We start from the raw sequence: 20293 nt of genomic DNA, 5'->3' as shown, positions 1-20293 counted from the left end.
GGCCAAGGAATAGATAACAAAGACAGACCGGGCCCTGGTATGTAGTGTAATATCCAGAAAATTCATAAATCTATTCATGATTTATTAAAATAATTTTAAATGAGTTTTAAGTTATTTTATTTTATTTAATCAAGATTTAATACTTATTCTTAATTAAATGATTTCATGTGATGTGTTAAATGATTTTTAAGTTATTTCATTTTATTATTTATGATTTAAAAGAGTAATATTGATTAAATGATTTTATATTCTTAAATTGTTTTAAATTATTATTATGCATATGATTTCATGAATTGTGTCTATATTATTTTAACGATTTCGATTGAATTGATGGTTTTATGTCGAGTTTGATTTTGGACTCACGGGACGAGACTAACCTACTCACAAAGTGTTAGAAAATAATTCTACGAGTATTTTGAGTATAATATTGGTATCATTTTATTTTATTCATCGGGAGAAGAAAATTTTATTAGTCTGAGTTGGGATGTGCTGGACAGACTACGTTTTATGTAGTCAACACACGCGTTGTATTAACTCCACTCTTTCACACTTATCTACTCCTCTACCCCATCTTTAATTTCAATTTCCCACTCCTTTAATATGATTGTCTCCTCTCCCTCATTGCTTCATTCCTCCTTGCACGTCACTTTTCCCCTTCCTTTCCACTCCTTTGGTTCTTCATTTTGTTCATCTATTCTTTCATCCGAGGTAAGTCCAAGATTTCGAATTTCGGTTGTGCTAAGGTTAACTCGTTGCCAAGACTCCGGATCAACTCCATCTTCGGTTAAGGCAAGTTTTTCAACAAGTATTTTAAGATTTTGAAACCCATTCAAGATTATAATTATTTTAATATGAAAATGTATGTTGATGTGCATGTTTTAATGGTTTATGATTTTGAAGAAGCATGAAATTACGAGTGTCAAGTTATGAATTGTCGAAATTGTGAAGCGTGGTCCTTCTTGACAAGTTTTTGATAGATGTGTAGAAAATAATGAATCTTTTGAAGATTATGATGCTATTGGAAGTTTTAAAGATGAGAAATTGATGTTTAATTGAAAAAAATGAATTTTTGAGATTTTGAAGAAGTTGAACAATTTTGATGGTAGTTACGGTTTAAAAGTTTTGAAGCAAAATCATTTAAGATTTTAGTGTTTTGAAGTTAGTTAATCCATGTTCAATTACAAGAAAATGAGTTTTGATGATTTATGTATTTAGGATTTTGGGTAAAAGAAGTTTATGTTTGAAGTGTTGAAGTTGTGTTCGGTGGCACCGGATTACCAATACTTGTTATGATTTTGAGGATAAAAATTAGTGTATTGATCCAAATGATATGAGGCCAATTTTATTTGAAAACTAACCTATTTATCTACAACTTTTGTGTTTTGAGTTTTGTCAAAATCGTTTTGGATGTTTGGCCAAAATCGCCCCGAAGTGTGTCGGTTGTTTTGAATTTCCTTAACTGACCCTTCTCGGAAGAATGCGTATATATTTTTACTGAAAAATCCAATTGAGGTGATATTTTCGGCATTGGCAATCCAAGAGCAAGGGCTACAACTTTTATGTTTACCACTTTTCCAAATTACGATTGCAAAATAGAGTTTAAGAACAAACAAGCCCATCAGCAGATCATGCGCGCCCGCGCCCGAAAGGTGGCGCCCCCGCGCATGGCCTTCTGATTTGAAGATTTTTTAATGTTATTTTAGGGTCCTAAATTCATGGTTATGATCTTTTAAGGCTTCTAAAATACATTTAAGAGTTTTTATGCAAAAAGTTTCAAGCTTTAAGTAAAGAACGAAAAGAACGACTTACGTGGATCGATTACATTATGTGATGCATGTACATGTCTAAGTTTCATTCATGTAATCTATGTTCAATATGAAAGTATGATTTTTATCATCTATTACAAGCATGAAGTTATTGAGTAAAGTTTTATGTTCATGAAACGAAAATTATGACAGAAGTTACGATGATATGATGATGCTTCATAATAAAATGAATGTTATGATGAAAGTTATGATGAAATGATAAAATGATGAGACATGAATGAATGATGTTAAGATGAAGCATGATATGACATGTTAATGTATGAAAACGCTTTTGATGTTTTATGTGTCTTTGTAGTGGCAAACACGGGATTAGTGCTCCGGTTTGGGCTCCGAATAGGGCCTTTCCAAACATGGCTCATGAGACAGATAAGTACATGAGACTGCTGCTTCGGGATGAGCTCCGGAGAGGGCCTTTCCAAAGAACGAATGTTATGAGGCTTAGTGCCATATGCTTGTTGATCAACAAGAAAAGATGAATGTGCCCATTATGACGGTTGCCACAATTTCACATAATTCATCACCCCAAAATGATAAGTTTTTATGTTATTTTCATGGTTTATGTTCACGGTTTGATGTTGTCCAAGTTGCATGATTTTCATGAGATGTTAAGTGCAAATGTTTATTTAAGAATGAAATGGTAAAATTTTGAGGAAATGCATGAAGTGTACTTTCAAGATTTAAAGTTAAGTAAGTTGATGTTCATGATTAAGTTCCTTACATCTTTTAAGAGTTTTGAAGTTCATGTTCAAGATTTTAAGTTTAAAGTTCCTTGATGTTTACGTTAAAGTTCTTCAAAGTTCAAGGTATCATGTTATGTATGTTCAAGTCATTCTAAGTTTAAATTATTTTGAAGCTATAATGATATCAATATGCATATTTTAATCTTGCTGAGTCCTTTAGACTCACTATACTTGAATGGTGCTGATCTTAGCAGTTTTGATTTAAAAAGTTTTGGTAGCACGGCTGAAGAGTCCAAGAGGCGAAGACATTGCATGACACAATAGTTCAAAAGCTCTGATGTATTTAAAGAGGAAATATTTATCTATGTCTATTTATGTTATGTTGTTACAATATTTTATGTACGATGTTTAAATGTAATGGTTTAATTATTTTCATTGTCAGTCTTTTAAAGATGAGTTTTGAGGATCTCAAATGTTTCGTCCTTTAAATGTATTTTATATACATAGTTAATTAATTGAACTCACTTTCCCCTATCATCTTTAAATGTTAGTAGCAGGTTTTGACGTGCCGTATCTTAGATGAACTTAAATGTAGGGTTGTATCCGTATTTCATATAATGAATTTGTTGATTTACTTGGGCGATGCACTCCCAGCATAGTTTAAAAAGTTTTGAAAAATTTCCTCACTCTTTTTCCGCAACTTTTTTATTAAATGTTTTAAAATACGGGACGTCATATGTAGCACGGTGTGCAATCGCTTCAGGAGGTGGCTCCCGTACCGAATACCAGTGGATACTCCGGACCCAAATCGATGGAAGTCCATCCACTAACAGGATAGGATAAAACCCTATGATATCCCAAGATATAGCTCAAAATGTAATATGCATGCAGCATACAGTCATGTCATAAAATATGCACATAAAGATCATGCAAGCACATAATACATGCATACTCAGTCAGGATATCTCGAACAGTACTTTCGTACCTCAACTACTAGGCAAGCTCTACCAGCTCTAGGTCCATGCCTAATGTCCGCACTGCGTTCGTCGTCAGCTCGTTGCTGTCGCTTGCCTCAAAACTAGGCCAGAACTCCACTACGACGCCTGGATCGCTATGCTGCTTCCGGATTTCCAATGGGATGCCTAAAATTCTCTAGATCTAAGTTAGAAGGCTAAAGAATTGAGAGAAAAGAGGTGATTGTTGCGCTTGAAAATGAATCTCGGCACCTCTATTTATAGACGGAGTTCGGACTGTCCGAACCGGCTTCGGAGCGTTCGAACATGATCGGACCGTCCGATCTGGACTTCGTAGTGTCCGAAGTCCCATCCGCACGTCAGCCATGACGTCACTTTGTGGTAGGCCTGTCGTCAGCCAACAAACTTAAAATACCTACTCCTTAACAAAAACGAGTGTAGTGGTGAGCAGGGTCGAATCCACATGGAACAGATATTTATTTTTTTCAAGTAAATGTAACTAAAAGGGAGGTTTTGTGGTTTGCAGTAATAAAATAAAAAATTAAGACTAATGCAATAATTAAATAAATGAGATGAACAAATAATTAAAAGAGAAAATTTATATATTTTACCAAACTCTGATTCAAGAAATTTCCGTATTTCAATTACATCACTGGTCATTGGCTAACAAATAATTTATTCATGCAGTTTCTAGCAATTAACCTTAAAATCATAGGGATAGCCACTAAGATTTTTTGTGTTCTCCTATTTTAATTGACCAAACCTAGCATCCAGTCAAAACTTATCAATAACCAACTGGGCACGATAGCGTTCCATATTGATTAAAAATAGCTTTTTGATTTGTGAAAATAATTAATCCTAAAATATAACAATCGAGATAGCTATAATGGTTAAATCTAGTTTCGTTGATTTATTTAGATTAAACATGTCGTGAGAGCACAACACACCTAATCTATCGCTACTCAAGTACCAATCGTTCATGACAATTACGGATCACTGGACTCATGGTTAGCAATATAAAATCATAAATCAAATTAATTTGTCAGATTAATTGACCCACAACTTTCATGAAATAAATCATAAATTAACAAATACTAGAAACAGACAAGAACATCAATTTAAACTCAAAACATCACAGTGATAAATTGAAATACGAGAAATATTCCTTGAATCAGAAATAAAAACTTAGCCAAGCATAGTTGGCTTCATAATTCTCTAGAAATATAAAAGATTAAACCTAAAAATTATGAAGAAAAAATGAAGAAGAAATTTTCTCTGCCTGTGGCCGTTCAGAGCGTGTAGAACAGAAGCAGAAATATGTCTTCCAATAAAACTAAACTAACGTCTAGAGCCTAGGAAAAAAAGAAAAGGATAAAGTCTAAAATTAAAAACAAAAAGATAAATCCTAACTAAAAGATAATGTAGAGATATTGTTTTAAATAGAAAATCTCCAACTATCTTTATTTATCTAAAAATCTCTTTTTAAAAAATCTTCCATAACTTAAATACCATATTTATAATTCCTCAAATATGGTATTTTCTTCTCAAATTCTGAAATCTTCTATCCTCCACTAGACAGTAACAGCGTAGTAACACAGCGCGCCCACGCCTTGCTTCAGCACCTCTTCTAGTTTGCTCAATTTCTCAAAATTTCATCTTGGCAACTCCAAATATGATAGAATTCAACTTTTTAGCCCAAATTTTTGTCCAAGATCATCAAACTTCCTCCCACTACAAAACAAGATAAAAACATACCAATTAGCATATTAAGAAGATAAAAACACGAGAAAATCTGATACTAAAAATATAAATATTATGAGCTTATCAAAATCTTCCACACCTAAACCATGCTTGTCCTCAAGCATATAATAGTTCAATGTATCATCCCAAATCATCATCCTCATTTCTTTTCCTCAACCAATCCCAAACAAATATTCATGCATCTCATGCATCACATCAAGCTAAAAGAAGAAATTCTCACACCAACATCATAGACAATCAACTCAATCAATTGTATTGAAATTAAAATGCATAAGGTCCAACAACTTCTCACGGGATTCACTCATTGCACTCAACAAAAATATTTTTGGTGTATATATATATCAAAGAAAACGCTCATGTCAAAACATAGAAGATTTTTAACCATAAGCTTGCAAATATATCACGCCTTTCCCACCAAATGAATGAATTGAAATGCATGATCAAAGGGCATAAAGATGGTTGTAACGGGGCTTGGGGTAAGGTAGCATAAAAGGATAAAATGGCTAATAGAATTGAAATAATCATATAAAATCTTCCACAAACACCAATCCACCCAATTATTCATCTGCAGTCCATTAAAATCTTAACATCCAATAAACTCATTCATCACTCTTCAAAAAAAAAATTTCTTCTCTTTTCCTTTTGACTCTTTTTTTTTCTTTCCCGTATTTTCTCCTTCCTTTCTTTTTCATCATTATTTTTTTCGGGAATTTGAAATGTAGAAAGAGAATTATAAGACTCGGAGCATGAGTAACTAAATCTCCACACTTTTTCACAGTTTTTTTCTTCAAATAGTGTCCTATATGAAAATTTTACATGATTTTTCAATTCAAGGTTCAAAAATGAGATAATTAATAGAGAAAGGATTTTCAAGGCTTGTAGTGTGGGTATTTTTCAAAGAAAAGGATCAGACTCAAAATTGGCTCACTAAGGGTATATTCATAACGGTAGGCTCAAAGCAGGGGCATATGAAAAAAAATGGTTTTAATCTAGGGCCCTTAATTTTTTGAACACTTAAATTTTTGAACAATGCATTCAATCCACCAAAAGAGGTTAATGAGAACATGTATAACAATACAAGTTCTAGAAAAATCAACAATGCATGACAAACACACAATCAAGAAAACAGAGCATGATTTAGTGACTGCTCATTGGCCCAAATCTCACCAAAGAAGATGGTTCTGTGTTAGACCCATGCATTTCTCCTTTCAACCAATTATCAAGAGCAACTACGCACAATGCAGAAAAGAGAATACAAATTTTTTTTTTTCAAAGGACCAGTATCAGAAGTATCCAGGATTCAGAAGAGAGAAACAATAATCATGAACTAAATATCTCTTGGACAAAAAATCACAAAATATAATAAAAAGAATGAAAAAAATAGCAATAATTAACCACCTATAAGAATGACACAAACTTAAACCCTCCCACACCTAAATCTGGAATTGTCCTCAATGACATAAATAAATGCTCAAATAAAAACATGAAAAAGCGTAAGGATAGTTAGAGAACTCCCCTGACTGAGCATCAAAGAAAGTGCCATCTACTCCTGAGGTGGGGAAAATGGTGGTACGAAGATTGTTTGGTGCGAGGAATGAAGGTGATCGCAGGCCAAGAGAAACACTGGCTGCTGGTGATGTGAATGTGGTGCGGGTAGCAGCAGACGACTGTCTTGGAGTGAAATTGAAGAGCGAGCAGCGGCTGACGGAGATGGAGATGAGGAACAGCAGCAGTGCCTGGTGTGGATGGTGGACGCAAGAGGCGGCCGGAGACTTGAAACAAACGATGGCATGGAGAGTGAAGATTGCCGATGATGAGGATGATAAGGGCAGGGGATGAATAGGGGTACACGGCGGTCTTCTGGAGAGCAGAGGAAGCGGTGGATGGCGATGGGCTTTGAGAAGTGGTGAGTAGCAGGGCCGTATTCTGGAGAAGAAGTGATACACAGGCACGGACGGCTGGAGTTGACAGAAAAACAGCCGGCGATGATGATGGGTTGCGTGGTGGTCTTTTGGAGATGATGCAAATAAGCAGGCGTGAAGGAATAAGGGGCGACTTTGGAGATCGCAAACAGCAGCGAGATATCAGACGGCGGCCGTGATTGGAGTAAGAATGACAGGCGGTGGCGAACTGTGATGGTGAACTGACGAGAGAGAGACGAGAGAAAAGCGGCTGTGACTTCAGTGATGGGATGCTCTGGAGTTGAGAGCCGGCGGTGGTCTGTGGAGTTTTGAGATGAGAGTAATGAGCGACAACTTTGAATTTGCAGATGAAGGTAACGGTCGCCGGTGTGGACAGGGGCAGGCGGCGATGTGAATAGGAAGGTGATGAGCGACGAATCTGCTGACGGAGATGGAGATGAGCGGGTGCGGTCGTGAAGGAGAAGAACAGTAGCCAGTGATTTGTGATGGGGACGATGATGACCGGTGATGATGATGGTCGCTTGCTTGCAGACGAAAGCGAGGAAAGAAAAAACAAAAAAACGGCGACAAACGAGGAGAGAAAGGAAGAGGGAGGGGGCGGCCTGTACAGAGATAATAAGAAAAAAAAACAATAAACCCTCTTATTTGAGTTATTATTATTATAATAATTACAATTATTAATTAAACAAAATTAAAACAAATTGATTTTTTTTTGTTTTTTTCAAACAGAAAATAATTTGTCATAGGGCGTGGGCACGCCTCGTAGAAAATTTTTTTCTGAAAATTTTAAATCTTTTAAGAAGAAAAAATGATTTTTTGTACAAAAAATGATTTTTCACAGGGCGTGGGCACGCCTTGTACTAAATCATTTTCTGAATTTTTTTTCCAAAAAATAAAAATAAAAATAAAATAAAATAAATAAAAGCTAACCAAACGCAATAAAAAAAATTTAAAAAACGTTGGGTTGCCTCCCAAAAGCGCCTCTTTTTATTATCGTTGGCTCGACTCCATGTTACCTTGTTGCTCATGGTGGTTCATAAATTGTTACTTTGTCCACCTTCACCCATTTGGGAATTTTCATAGCAAATTTCAGTTTATGCTTGTTCTGCTTGAATTTCTTAGAAATCCCCATTTCTTGCTAACTTCCTCCATTTTTCATGGGTATTTGCTTAGGTCGATCTGGAGGAAGTTTTCGCTCAATTTTAGATGTCTGCAAATCATAGAGAAAAAATATAGTATTAGAATTTTCAGCAGGTATTGCAACAATCTCCTCTAAATTATTTTCATCCAAAAATTTTGTATTTTCTTGTGACAAGTGATCAGTGATATCAAGAGCATTAATAGTACTTCCACAACTAGGATATTTCATGGTATCATAAATATTAAACTTAACAATCTCGCCATCAAATTCCATAGTAAGAGTACCATTATTAACATCTATGATAGATCTTGAAGTTTTTAGAAATGGTCTTCCTAGCAAAATTAGACTATTTAGATCACTGTTTTGCATGTCAATCACATAAAAATCAACAGAAAAAACCAAATTATCAACTTTCACAAGAACGTCTTCAATTACACCCCTGGGATAAATAGTGGACCTATCAGCCATCTGAATCACAATTGCAGTTTCATTCAGAGGTCCAAGTTTCAAATAATTATAAACAGAATAAGGCATGACATTGATAGAAGCACCTAAATCCAACATAGCCTTTTCAAGTCTAGTATCGCCAACTGTACAAGGAATAGAAAACATACCTGGATCACTGCATTTGATAGGAATATTTCTTTTCAGAATAGCAGACACATTTTCTTCTACCTTTACCCTTTGACACTCCTTCAAATTCTGTCTCATTTTCGTATTACACGATTCTTTTAAAATTTTTGCACAACGAGGTACTGGTTTAATATCATCTAATATAGGAATATTAACCCCGCATCTACGAAAATTTCCATTCAACTCCTTGATACTTTCACAATTCCTATTCAATGCAAGGGGGAATGGGGGAACAAGTTTATACACAAAGAGAGGCGAAAACTTACCTTTTAGTGCATCATCTTGATTAGTTCCTTTTTCCTCCACTTTTATCTCATTGTCTTTGTTTTGATGGGCTAGTGTTGGTACCACACTTTCTTGATCCTCCAATTCTTTATCATTTTTTAAAGTGATTGCACAAATATTCTCCTTTGTATTCACTACAGTCTTAGAATTTAGACCACTTGAATTTTTTGCTTCCAACCTATTGAGTGCAGTTGTCAACTGACCCACTTGAGTATTCAAATTTTGAATGTTGGCCCTTGTTTCCTGTTGAAATTGCAAAGTATGAGTGGCTAGATCCTTAACAATATTTTCTAGATACTCACTTGTATTGAAAACTGGTAAAGGTTGTGATCTAGGAGGATATGATGGCACTTGAGGCATAGACACATTCATTTGTGGATTAGCATAGTTAAAAGTTTGATGATCCTTCAATCCTAGATTGTACGCATTAGAATGTGGATCGTATCGGCATTGTGGTTGTCCAGGAAATCCACCAATTGCATTAGCTTGTTGCACTTGATCTTCTTGTAGTGTCGGACAAATATCAGTGAGATGTCCAAGACCCGAGCATATACCACCAGCTTTGACCTGTTGTACTTGTCCTGCAACCAACTTTTCCAAAAGAGAAGTCAATGAATCTAATTTTTGATCAATAGGAATAGTACTTACCTCATTAACTTGTCGTGGAGTGTTATCCTGCCTAGTTCCAAACTGTTGTGCATTGGCAGTCATGCTCGAAATAAGATCCCATGCTTCTTGAGGTGTTTTGTTCACCAATGCACCTCCCCTCGCAGCATCAATCATGTTTCGATCTAAAACCAAGAGGCCCTCATAAAAATACTGTACTAATAGTTGTTCCGAAATTTGGTGTTGAGGATAACTGGCACACAATTGCTTGAATCTCTCCCAATATTCATATAAAGTCTCCACATACAGCTGTCTGATCCCACATATGTCCTTCATAATATTTGCTGCTCGTGAAGCTGGGAAGAACTTCTCCAGAAATTGTTGCTTCATACCATCCCAGGTTGTTATCGTTCCAGAGGGTAAATAGTAGAGTCAATCCTTGGCTTTGTCAGCTAGAGAGAATGGGAAAGCTCGTAGTGAAATTTGTTCCTCTGTAATTCCTTGAGGTTTCATAGCTGTGCAAACAATGTGAAACTCCTTTAAATGTTTGTGTGGATCTTCACCTGCAAGACCACGGAAAGTTGGCAACAAATGAATCAAACCAGATTTTAATTCAAAATTTGCGTTTGGAAATTGAATGCATAATGTCTGCTGAGTAACATTAGGATTAGCCAACTCCCTGAGGGTTCTCTGTGCTGGCGCTGCCATCGTTTCTTCGCACTCACTTTCTTCAGTCTCAAATTCGGGTTCAGATTCCCTTTCAGACTCACTTGAATTTGATGCAACGTTCAAACCAAGAGATGGAATTGATGATTGGTTACGTCGTAGCCGCGCTTATTTTCTCAATCTCCTAGCTGTCTTTTCTATTTCTGGAATGTATTCTAGTTCATCTGTACGAGAAGAACGAGACATAAAAAGGAAAAAAAATAAATAGCAAAACTCAAAAGAAATAATTATTAACACCGTTCCCCGGCAACGACGCCAAAATTTGGTAGGCCTGTCGTCAGCTAACAAACTTAAAATACCTACTCCTTAACAAAAACGAGTGTAGTGGTGAGCAGGATCGAATCCACAGGGAACATATATTTATTTCTTTCAAGTAAATGTAACTAAAAGGAGGGTTTTGTGGTTTGTAGTAATAAAATAAAAAATTAAGACTAATGCAATAATTAAATAAATGAGATGAATAAATAATTAAAAGAGAAAATTTATATATTTTACCAAACTTTGATTCAAGGAATTTTCGTATTTCAATTATATCACTGGTCATCGGCTAACAAATAATTTATTCATGCAGTTTCTAGCAATTAAACTTAAAATCATAGGGATAGCCACTAAGATTTTTTGTGTTCTCCTATTTTAATTGACCAAACCCAGCATCCAGTCAAAACTTATCAATAACCAACTGGGCACGATAGCGTTCCAGTAACAGTAACAGCGTAGTAACACAGCGCGCTCATGCCTTGCTTCAGCACCTCTTCTAGTTTGCTCAATTTCTCAAAATTTTATCTTGGCAACTCCAAATATGATAGAATTCAACTTTTTAGCCCAAATTTTTTTCCAAGATCATCAAAATTCCTCCCACTACAAAACAAGATAAAAACATACCAATTAGCATATTAAGAAGATAAAAACACGAGAAAATTTGATACTAAAAATATAAATATTATGAGCTTATCACTTTGCTGACGTAATCAATGACGTAATACTTGATTCCGATCGGACCATTCGAACCTGTCGACGGAGCGTCCGAACACGTTCGGAGCGTCCGATCCTTCCCTTTGGGGCATTCGAACTTAGGATTCTTAATTGCAATTAGTTTCTTAATTACTTTACTTGGTTACGGGCTACTACAGAGATGGGTCTGACCATGCCATCCGATGTGGACCTATGTTAGGCTCGAGCATGTGATAGGTCCACTTGTGGAATATCACTTTTATTTCTATATCATGTCTAAAAATATTATTTTTCAATTCGGATTCCCATATATTGTTTTCTTTCATTCATTTTTAAAAATCATCATAATATATAAAATTTCAGTCATAATAGAGACAAAAATAACATCTTGATGCAATTTTTAGAATTCTCAAAATACCTACCTTTCATTTTTCAAGCCCCGTATGTTTTTTATTTTATGTTTTTTTTTTTGCATAAAAAAATTTATTTATGTAAAAAAAATCTAAAAAAACTTAGTAAAATTTAATTTAGTTTCAAAATTTTTTACAAGATTACTTATATTAATATATATACATAAATTGACATGACATGTTGCGTTAAGGGTCAAATTGCCCCATCACTTTCTATTCACAGCCAAATAATAATGGACATTTATCTTTCTCTTCTTCTGGTTAACCAATGGTTTTAACCTGATAGAATTAGAATTCTGGGATCGGACGCAACCATAGAGAGAGCGATCATTGAAATCATAGAAAAATTTGTTCGAATGAAAGATTACAATATTGTAAATAAATACATAAAGATTGAAGTGCGGAAAATAAGTACCATATATGCCAAAATTTATAGAGGTTTCAAGAAATTTTTTAGCACTAAAGAGGATCATCCGTTTACTAGACAATTCTAACACCTGGCTTTTCAGCACTAAAGAGGATCATCCGTTTACTAGATTGAACAACCTTATAATATCAGTTTCAAGTTCTAAATAATTAACAAAATGACATTTGTTCAATTGTGCATTTGTTTTATCTTTGTTTTTTTTAATGATTGAATTGAGATCATTTGGCATCTTTTCAATTATAAAAAAAATCACAAACCAAAGGAAATATATATTTGAGGGAAGTTATTTTTCCAAAATATCTCATATAAAATGGTGAACAGCTATCCCAAAGAAATTGAATAAAACTCAATCAAATAAATATAACTAATTAGTTTATCTCTTCAATATGTGTCGAGTGTTTGGTTCTTCATTAAATTCATAATAACATAAGATTCGAAGAGATTAAAACAAAATACGATGGAGTTTAATCCGTGGGACCCAGAAAGTTGACTATCCACTAACGAATGTGGATTGTCTTAGCGATTAAGCCACTTCTTCATATAAATGTTTAAAATTGAAATTAATAAAGGTTAATTCCCAAAAAAAAAAAAATTAACAAAGGACTCTTATCATCGAGTTGATAGAATACATGAGCACTTAGTTATGATCATGAGTTCGAGTTCTCTACGGCCATTTTCTTTAACGAACATTTTGTATACAAGTTTTGTCCAATATAATTCGCTAAAATAATTTGCAAACTGTTATATTAATTTAGCTAGGATTTATTCTTTAATTAAGTACCAAATAATAGTCACCACGGATTTCATAATTTAAAAAGAAATTAGAATTGAGGGGACACATCATCCCACACATGACACAACCTCCAATTGACTATTATATATATCAACAAAATTAATGTTCCTTTGATTGATCTACAATACGTTTCAAAATAACAATGATAGATTCTCTACTATAGCACGTAACAAGTCGTTTGACCCTATGATTAAACCTTTTTACAATTTTTCGAACAAATTTAATATAGTAAAGCTTTTAGTTAATAAACCCTCTTTTCCTTTTAGCTGACTTCATTAAATTTTTTAAAAAATTTACTCAATCCAATATTCAAATAATATCTCACTAGAATTTAACGAATAAAAAGTACAATTTTAATATTAATAACACAATTTATTTAAATATATAAATATAAAAACTCGTATAAGACCGTTTTACGAGTTAATTTATTGAAATAGATATCTACGCGAGATATATAAATATATTAGATATACGTGTATAATAAGTGAGTAAAGGGGCCAATAATATCTCCAAACTTCCGCCGACCTCTTTTGTCCAAATTCTCATGCACCCAAGAAACGTAAATACACTCCCCTCTTTCTTCTTCCTTTTCTTGACCTTCCCCTACAAAATAATACCACTCCACACCTAACACTATTCCATCCCCCAAAAACCGATCAAAAAACTTATAACCAAACATATCAAATTCTTCAATCTCTTCAAATAAAAAAAAAAATCCCAAATCCTCCTATGGCTAAGCTTAAACTCTTGCAATTCACTACGTTTCTTGTCTTCCTCTCAATTTTGGTCCAAACCAAAGGACTCAAGAATCCAAGAATCCTCGATGAAACTCCACCTGATTTAGAAAACAAGTGTGGAAACTGCCCTTGCGACAACCCATGTGCCCAACCCCCGCCGTCGCCACCCCCGCCTCCGAAGAAGCCGCAGCCGCCGCCGACCAGTTACTGCCCTCCGCCTCCTGGTGGCCAGTACCCGCCAAATCCTCCTTACATATACATCAACGGCCCACCTGGAAATCTATATCCGATCGACGCCGATTATTCGGGTTCGGGCCGGAGCTCCGGCCGTGTGGCCATACTTCCATTCTTGATCACCAGCGCTGTTGGTTTGCTAGCTACTAGGTTTCTGGAGAATCTTTAATACTTAATTTGGGCACCCAAAAAAATTTGAGAATTTTTCATTATAATTTTGATCCAATTAAGTGTTTGATGATGATTTCATGAATAATTAACCCCCTATTCTATTCTCCTTCATAGCATCTCATCAACCATATTGCTGATTAATATTGTTTATGTCATTTTCTAAAGAGAACAAGTTGAATAAATATAATAATTCATGTAATTTCAAATTTTCTACGCTTTAAATTCTAAGCGCTAGCTGTATTATTCAACATTTCAATTATCTAATTGTACAACTAAGCTGTGCATTATTCATTTAGAGGCCCGTATATCTATTATTAGTTTATTTATTTATCTTTATTTTTTTCCATTTATATGTACATATGTGTGTGTGTGCCATGTCTATTTCGTAACATTAACTCAAATGTATTAATTTATGCATAAAATTTTTTTGGCCATCCCATGTGGATGATATCACTAAAAATATCACATGACTTGTACTAAATCTGACACCAATATTTCAATTTTGGACGAGGTTTCAGATTTGATCAACTCAATTGTAATAATGCCTTCAATTTCTCAACTCAAAATGCCTTATATATATTATGATTTTGTTTATATTTGTTTCACACTTTAATTATTGTTTCCGTAGAAAACATGAGCAATCAGTTGAATTTTATGGTTTCTAGTTAAATTTGTATGATTAAATTCATCGTTAATTGAAAGTTACGTATCATCCACCACTAACGTCTAATTGAAAAGTGTGGAAAATTAAAAAATTAGGATAGCGTTTGTCCTTCTGGTGAGTTTGCTGTGGCCAGGGCTATGTTTCTAGTTTTAGATTCCCTTATTTATTTATTATTTATTATTTACAATAGTAAAGAATCCATCTAACTTATAAGAAAAACTAAAAAAAATATAGTTTTTTTTGGGGACTTCTTTGGCACTTGGCACTCTTCAAATTTGTATTTTAATTTATTTTATACTATTTATTCCGATTAGAATTAGGTTTTTATTCTTTGGGTCCACCATTTGTTAGGTTGAGGTGTCTATAAAGCATGCCTTCTTTTGAGTTCACTAATTCAATAACATTATCGTCTCGATATATATAGAAAATTATATTTTTTTGGGTAGATTTTGTTCTTTATTTATTTATTTGTGCTTTTGGTCATTTTTATTGTCAAATATCAATTTTAGTCGTCAATCTCTTTTTATTTTTTCAATTTAATTATTTTTTTATGTGACATCAATACAATACTGATATGATATGACATGATATGACCTATCTAATCCACATCAGCATTGTAGACCTAAAGTGACTAAAATGGCGATTTGACTAAGACTTGTATATACGTGTGATCTTGAGTTTGATGATCAATAAATTGATTTGTGAGCAAACCCAGGTACCCAATTATTGAATTGGGGAAATGTTTTGTCGGATAGAATTTAATTAAATTCTATTTTTTTTTCTTAAATATGCTTCATCAATAATAACAATAATAATAATACTTGAAATCCGGAATGAATTATGCGTGTCAGTGTAGAGAAGATGAGATCAACATCGATTTCAACAAAAGAGGGGACCCAATAAAAGTTTGGAAACAAATTTCTATTAATTGTTTCTTGTCCATACCCTACCAATTCTATGTCAAAGCCAGCATTTGCTTCATTGGACGGTCTCACTTGCCCACACATTCTTATTAATATCTCATGCTCAACCTCAAATTTAATTTCCTATAATATAGAATTTTTTATTTAAAAAAAATGCCTCATTGTTACTTTTTTTTGGCAAGGTTCTAAAAAACGTGAAGCGCGTCGATGTGTGGAGGTCAAGTTTCAAGCTTTTTAAGCTTAAGCGAACTTAGAACGAGCTTAAGCGTGAAAAAGCGTTTTTAATTTTTACTATAATTTAAATTATTTTAATAAAAACATTAAATAAAATGTTAGATTAACCATAAATAAATGATTTAATAGATAATTCAAGTTCTAAACTATAAATATACATATTTATAAAAATGTTTTTATTTTAAAAAATAAATAAAATCTTCCGTTTTAAAAAGCGGTCGCTTAATCAAGCTTAAGCGTGTTAAATTAAGCTTAAGTGATATTAAGCGTCGCTTAAGCGGGCTTTTTAGAACATTAGACTTTTTGGTAAGAGTTGATACAATTCTAATTTTTCGAATGTTAATTGAGCATGTAGCCATTTTAATTTGTTGTGCCATCAAATTATAAAGATTCACAATCTTCCGACACTTTTATATATAATGATTTTTTTTATTTTTTATGAAATCGATATAAATAAAACGATCACATTGATTCTCGTGAAGATAAATTTAAAAAAAAAAAAAAAACTTTGGACCGAGCACGAACATCCTCAAAAAAGGAAACATGTCTAATCTAGTTGTCTCTACTCTCTACAACTATATAATATTTATGTGACAGAATGGTTTTTAATATGAGAGTTAGAAAGATACATATATACTTTCATTAGGAAAATGATATTCAGATAATAAATTATTCAAAGTATATAATATAAGGACTGTACTAATTTGAAAATTTGCAAACAAATGAATTACCAACTTATTTTTATGAGAATTTACACTATAGAATTAATGGACGTTGAAAATAAAGTTAGTGAGCGAAAATGAATATTTCTAATTATAGAGGTGACCTATATAGCGCACTATTTTGATTAACTTTGCAATAAACAAGATAGGAAAAATACGTTTTTTGGTCTAGTAACTTTACTTATTTTGGGTTTTGGTCCATTAACTTTTTTGATATGGGTTTTGGTACACTAATTTTCATTTTCAATGATTGGTCCACGTCATCATCTTGGCCCAATCGGAATTTGACATGTATGCAGTTGGACCAAAAATCACTGAAAATGAAAAGTTAGTGTACCCAAACCCACATCGAAAAATTTAATGGACCAAAACCAAAATATGAACAAGTTAATGGAACAAAAAACTTATTTTTCCAACAAGATACTACTAATCAAAGAACGATTCCTATTCATCTCCATCGAAATGGTATTGCGTAACCAAGAACGAAACTAAAAAAGATATATGTTATAGGGCAGGTTACCCAAATTTTAGGTAAATTTTTTTACATCTCTAAATAAAAACTTATCTTTGTATTTATAGAAAAAAAATATGTGTTTGTACTCTTTACATATCCACAAAAAAAATGTTTCTGCAATCTTTGGGCCCACATATTTTTTTTCTGAAATCGATACAAAATATTGAAAATATGATAGTAATATATGATTTTAGAATACATGTTACCAAACATATACAACAAGTATTTGTATCCATCACACATTTGTCTTCTCTTGGATGAAACTCGATACAAAAAATTAAAAAATTGGTACTGATATATGATATTTAAGTACCAATAGTTTCAGATTTGGTATAAATATAAGATTTTTGAATATTCAAACATGTGTTGCACATGTTGATATTAACAAAATTTTTCGAATTGTATACTCAAAATATTATATTTTATATCAGATCTAAATCAGTTGATGCTCAAATATCATATATTTGTAACACATTTTTAATTTTTTGTAACTATTTTCACCCTAAAAGGCATGTTGGGGCAGAAAGTGCAGAAACATTTTTTGTGGAACATAGAGTACATACATATTTTTTTCTCAAAAGGACTGAATGCAGTATAGTTTTTTTGGATGAGAACAAAACTTTTGTATTGTTAACATATTTGTTGGGTACAATAATATAATTTTTTTTGTTAGGTAAAATAATCAAAACGTGACGTTTGAACTGCTATACGGTTTAAAAGATTCGAGTTGCACGGTTATTAACAACTACAACTTTTGATAATGAGGCAAACACTAAATCTTACAATTGAAATCAGAGTCAATATCATGTATGTATTCGATTTATCATGGATTGCAAAAACTGCAATTATTTATAGAGTGATTGTTGGGGTGAAATAATTTTCCTATAGGGTAGATCAATCAAAACGGGGAGCTAGATATACAATATTATTGTTTAAAATCTTTGAGTTGCATAATTACCATCAGTTGTAAATTTTGATAAAATGATAATCATTCGATCTTACCATATATATTAATGAATTACATTGTTCACAAATATAATTTGAAACTTGATAATTTGCCAAAAATATTTTTGAAACTTAAGGTTCTGTATAATAGTCGTTTTCGCTCAGACACATATACATATATTATAGTTCCCAAAAAATTACATTTCTGATATCTTCACAAGAACTTCTTGTTGTTGGTCAGCATCTTGATACTTATACCAGTCATACCGTAGATTTCAATCTACTTTACGTATATTATCCTTTGGTTCTGACATAATTCAGGGAGTGTGGCTTAATCTAATCAAGGGTAAATTAATACGTTTAATGTCTAGATTTAAATCCATCATTCGTTTTCATTAGAATTCCTAAGTAGTGAGAAAAATAAAAATATTCAATTGAATTAATCAGTTGATCCTGATATTCGATTCATCATTAAAATCCCTAAAATTAAATAAAAGATATAAATTAAACTTGTGTGTACCTAACTTAGGAACTGATTTTGAATTCCCTAAAAAAATTTGAAATCAACTAGCTTGATTTGATTTTGTTGACGTTACAATAACAATTTTTGCGTTTAGATTCATATATCTTTATCTGCCAACAAGTGTTTTTATTCATCGATGACACAAAACTAGATCAATCACATCTTTCATTTTTGCACACACCTCAAAGTCTATAAATCTACTGGCAAGCGTACCAGGTCAAGTAATAGTAAAGTGGACAGAGAGTCCAAGTATCGATCCCACAGGGACTGTTGTCAATTCTCAAGAATTAATTATTTAGCTTAATCTAGACAGAATAATAAAACGAGAAATAAGAATTAAATAAAAATTTAATTACTAAAATAAAATAATAATTAAATATAAGAATAATAAATTCAATTAAAACGAGACAACCAAGACACACGCAGGTACCAAACAAATCATGCAAACAAGTGGCAAATCCAGGATCCAGATTTAATCTTAAATCACGGCGAATTCTCTTAATTTATTTAACAGTCTATTTCTAGAACAGTTAAACCTATTCAAATATTGACGGATCAATCTTTCATAATTCAAATCAAATTCAAATGCATTTGGAATTGTGAGAATTCAGTTTTTACCTAAAGCCGCATACTGAAACCGAATACTATTTCTAGTCGGTTTAACCATATGTCAATTATTGGAGTGATCAAAATCAATTCCTAACCTTTCGACTCGGAATTAATTAACAAGAAAGTAAATAATTGATCAGGTTATTCACAAGACAGAATTTAAATCCAATAATCAATAAATTGAAGAAAGATCTAAAAATCTCAAATCAAAATCCACATATTCAACATAAAATTATTCGGCCCAATCTCGTTGTCTTGGTTGAAGAAAAACTAATCAATAAACGAAAAGTATAGTTCAAACAAAAGTTTAATAATCAAAAGAAAAAGGGAAGAAAAACTCGAATGGAGCGTTCTTCAATCTCCAAGCCTCCTAGCCGCCGTCTATCTGATGCGATTCCAACCCCTTTTCACGTCTGACAATCCCCTATTTATATGTCTTTGAAAGCCCAAGAAATAAAGCCCGGAAACTTGAAAGTTTTAATTCCCGAAAATTCTATTTTTTCTGATTCTGCGACATGCACGGACCCTGGATAATGGTCCGTGTCTAGGTCCGTGCATTAAACTAAAAACGCCGATTTTTTTACGAAGATGCACGGACCCTTATCCGGACCCATGCACGGGGTCCGTGCATACATCCTTGCTTGCACGCAATTTTATTGAAAAATTCATATCTTCAGTTCTAGCCGTCGGATCGAGCTAAAATTTGGACAGCAGCTTCAAAACATCTTGAAATTGATTTTGAACAGTGAAGATTGGATTTGGATCTCTCTACCATTAAAAAAATATTTTTGATCATAGCTGCTCCGTAATTCATGCTTATGGCTCTTCTCTTTCTCCAAACATAATGATTTCTTCAATATTTCTACAAAAATCAACCCAGAG

General features: G+C 33.1%; 1 protein-coding gene across 1 annotated transcript; it reads right to left on the bottom strand.

Annotated features, from left to right (window-relative positions):
* Window positions 1-8301: 8301 nt before the first annotated feature.
* Window positions 8302-10218, bottom strand: LOC140873211 (uncharacterized). Its single transcript, XM_073276253.1, has 2 exons — window positions 8704-10218; window positions 8302-8373 (listed from the first exon to the last, which is right to left on the bottom strand). The coding sequence occupies exons 1-2, from the start codon at window positions 10216-10218 to the stop codon at window positions 8302-8304; spliced, it is 1587 nt and encodes a 528-aa protein (XP_073132354.1).
* Between the last annotated feature and the right edge of the window lie 10075 nt (window positions 10219-20293).

Source organism: Henckelia pumila, chromosome 1 (assembly GCF_033568475.1).
Source record: "Henckelia pumila isolate YLH828 chromosome 1, ASM3356847v2, whole genome shotgun sequence".
In the NCBI taxonomy this organism is placed as follows: domain Eukaryota; kingdom Viridiplantae; phylum Streptophyta; class Magnoliopsida; order Lamiales; family Gesneriaceae; genus Henckelia; species Henckelia pumila.
This window is presented reverse-complemented; position numbering and strand designations above follow the sequence as displayed.

Bases quoted from the DNA above. Each gene is read 5' to 3' on its own strand.
- LOC140873211 (XM_073276253.1), bottom strand. From the start codon at position 10,218: ATGAAGCAACAATTTCTGGAGAAGTTCTTCCCAGCTTCACGAGCAGCA. The intron at 8,374-8,703 runs GTTTTTTCTGTT...TATGATTTGCAG, and splicing joins TTGTGAAAGTTGATAATTTG to ACATCTAAAATTGAGCGAAA.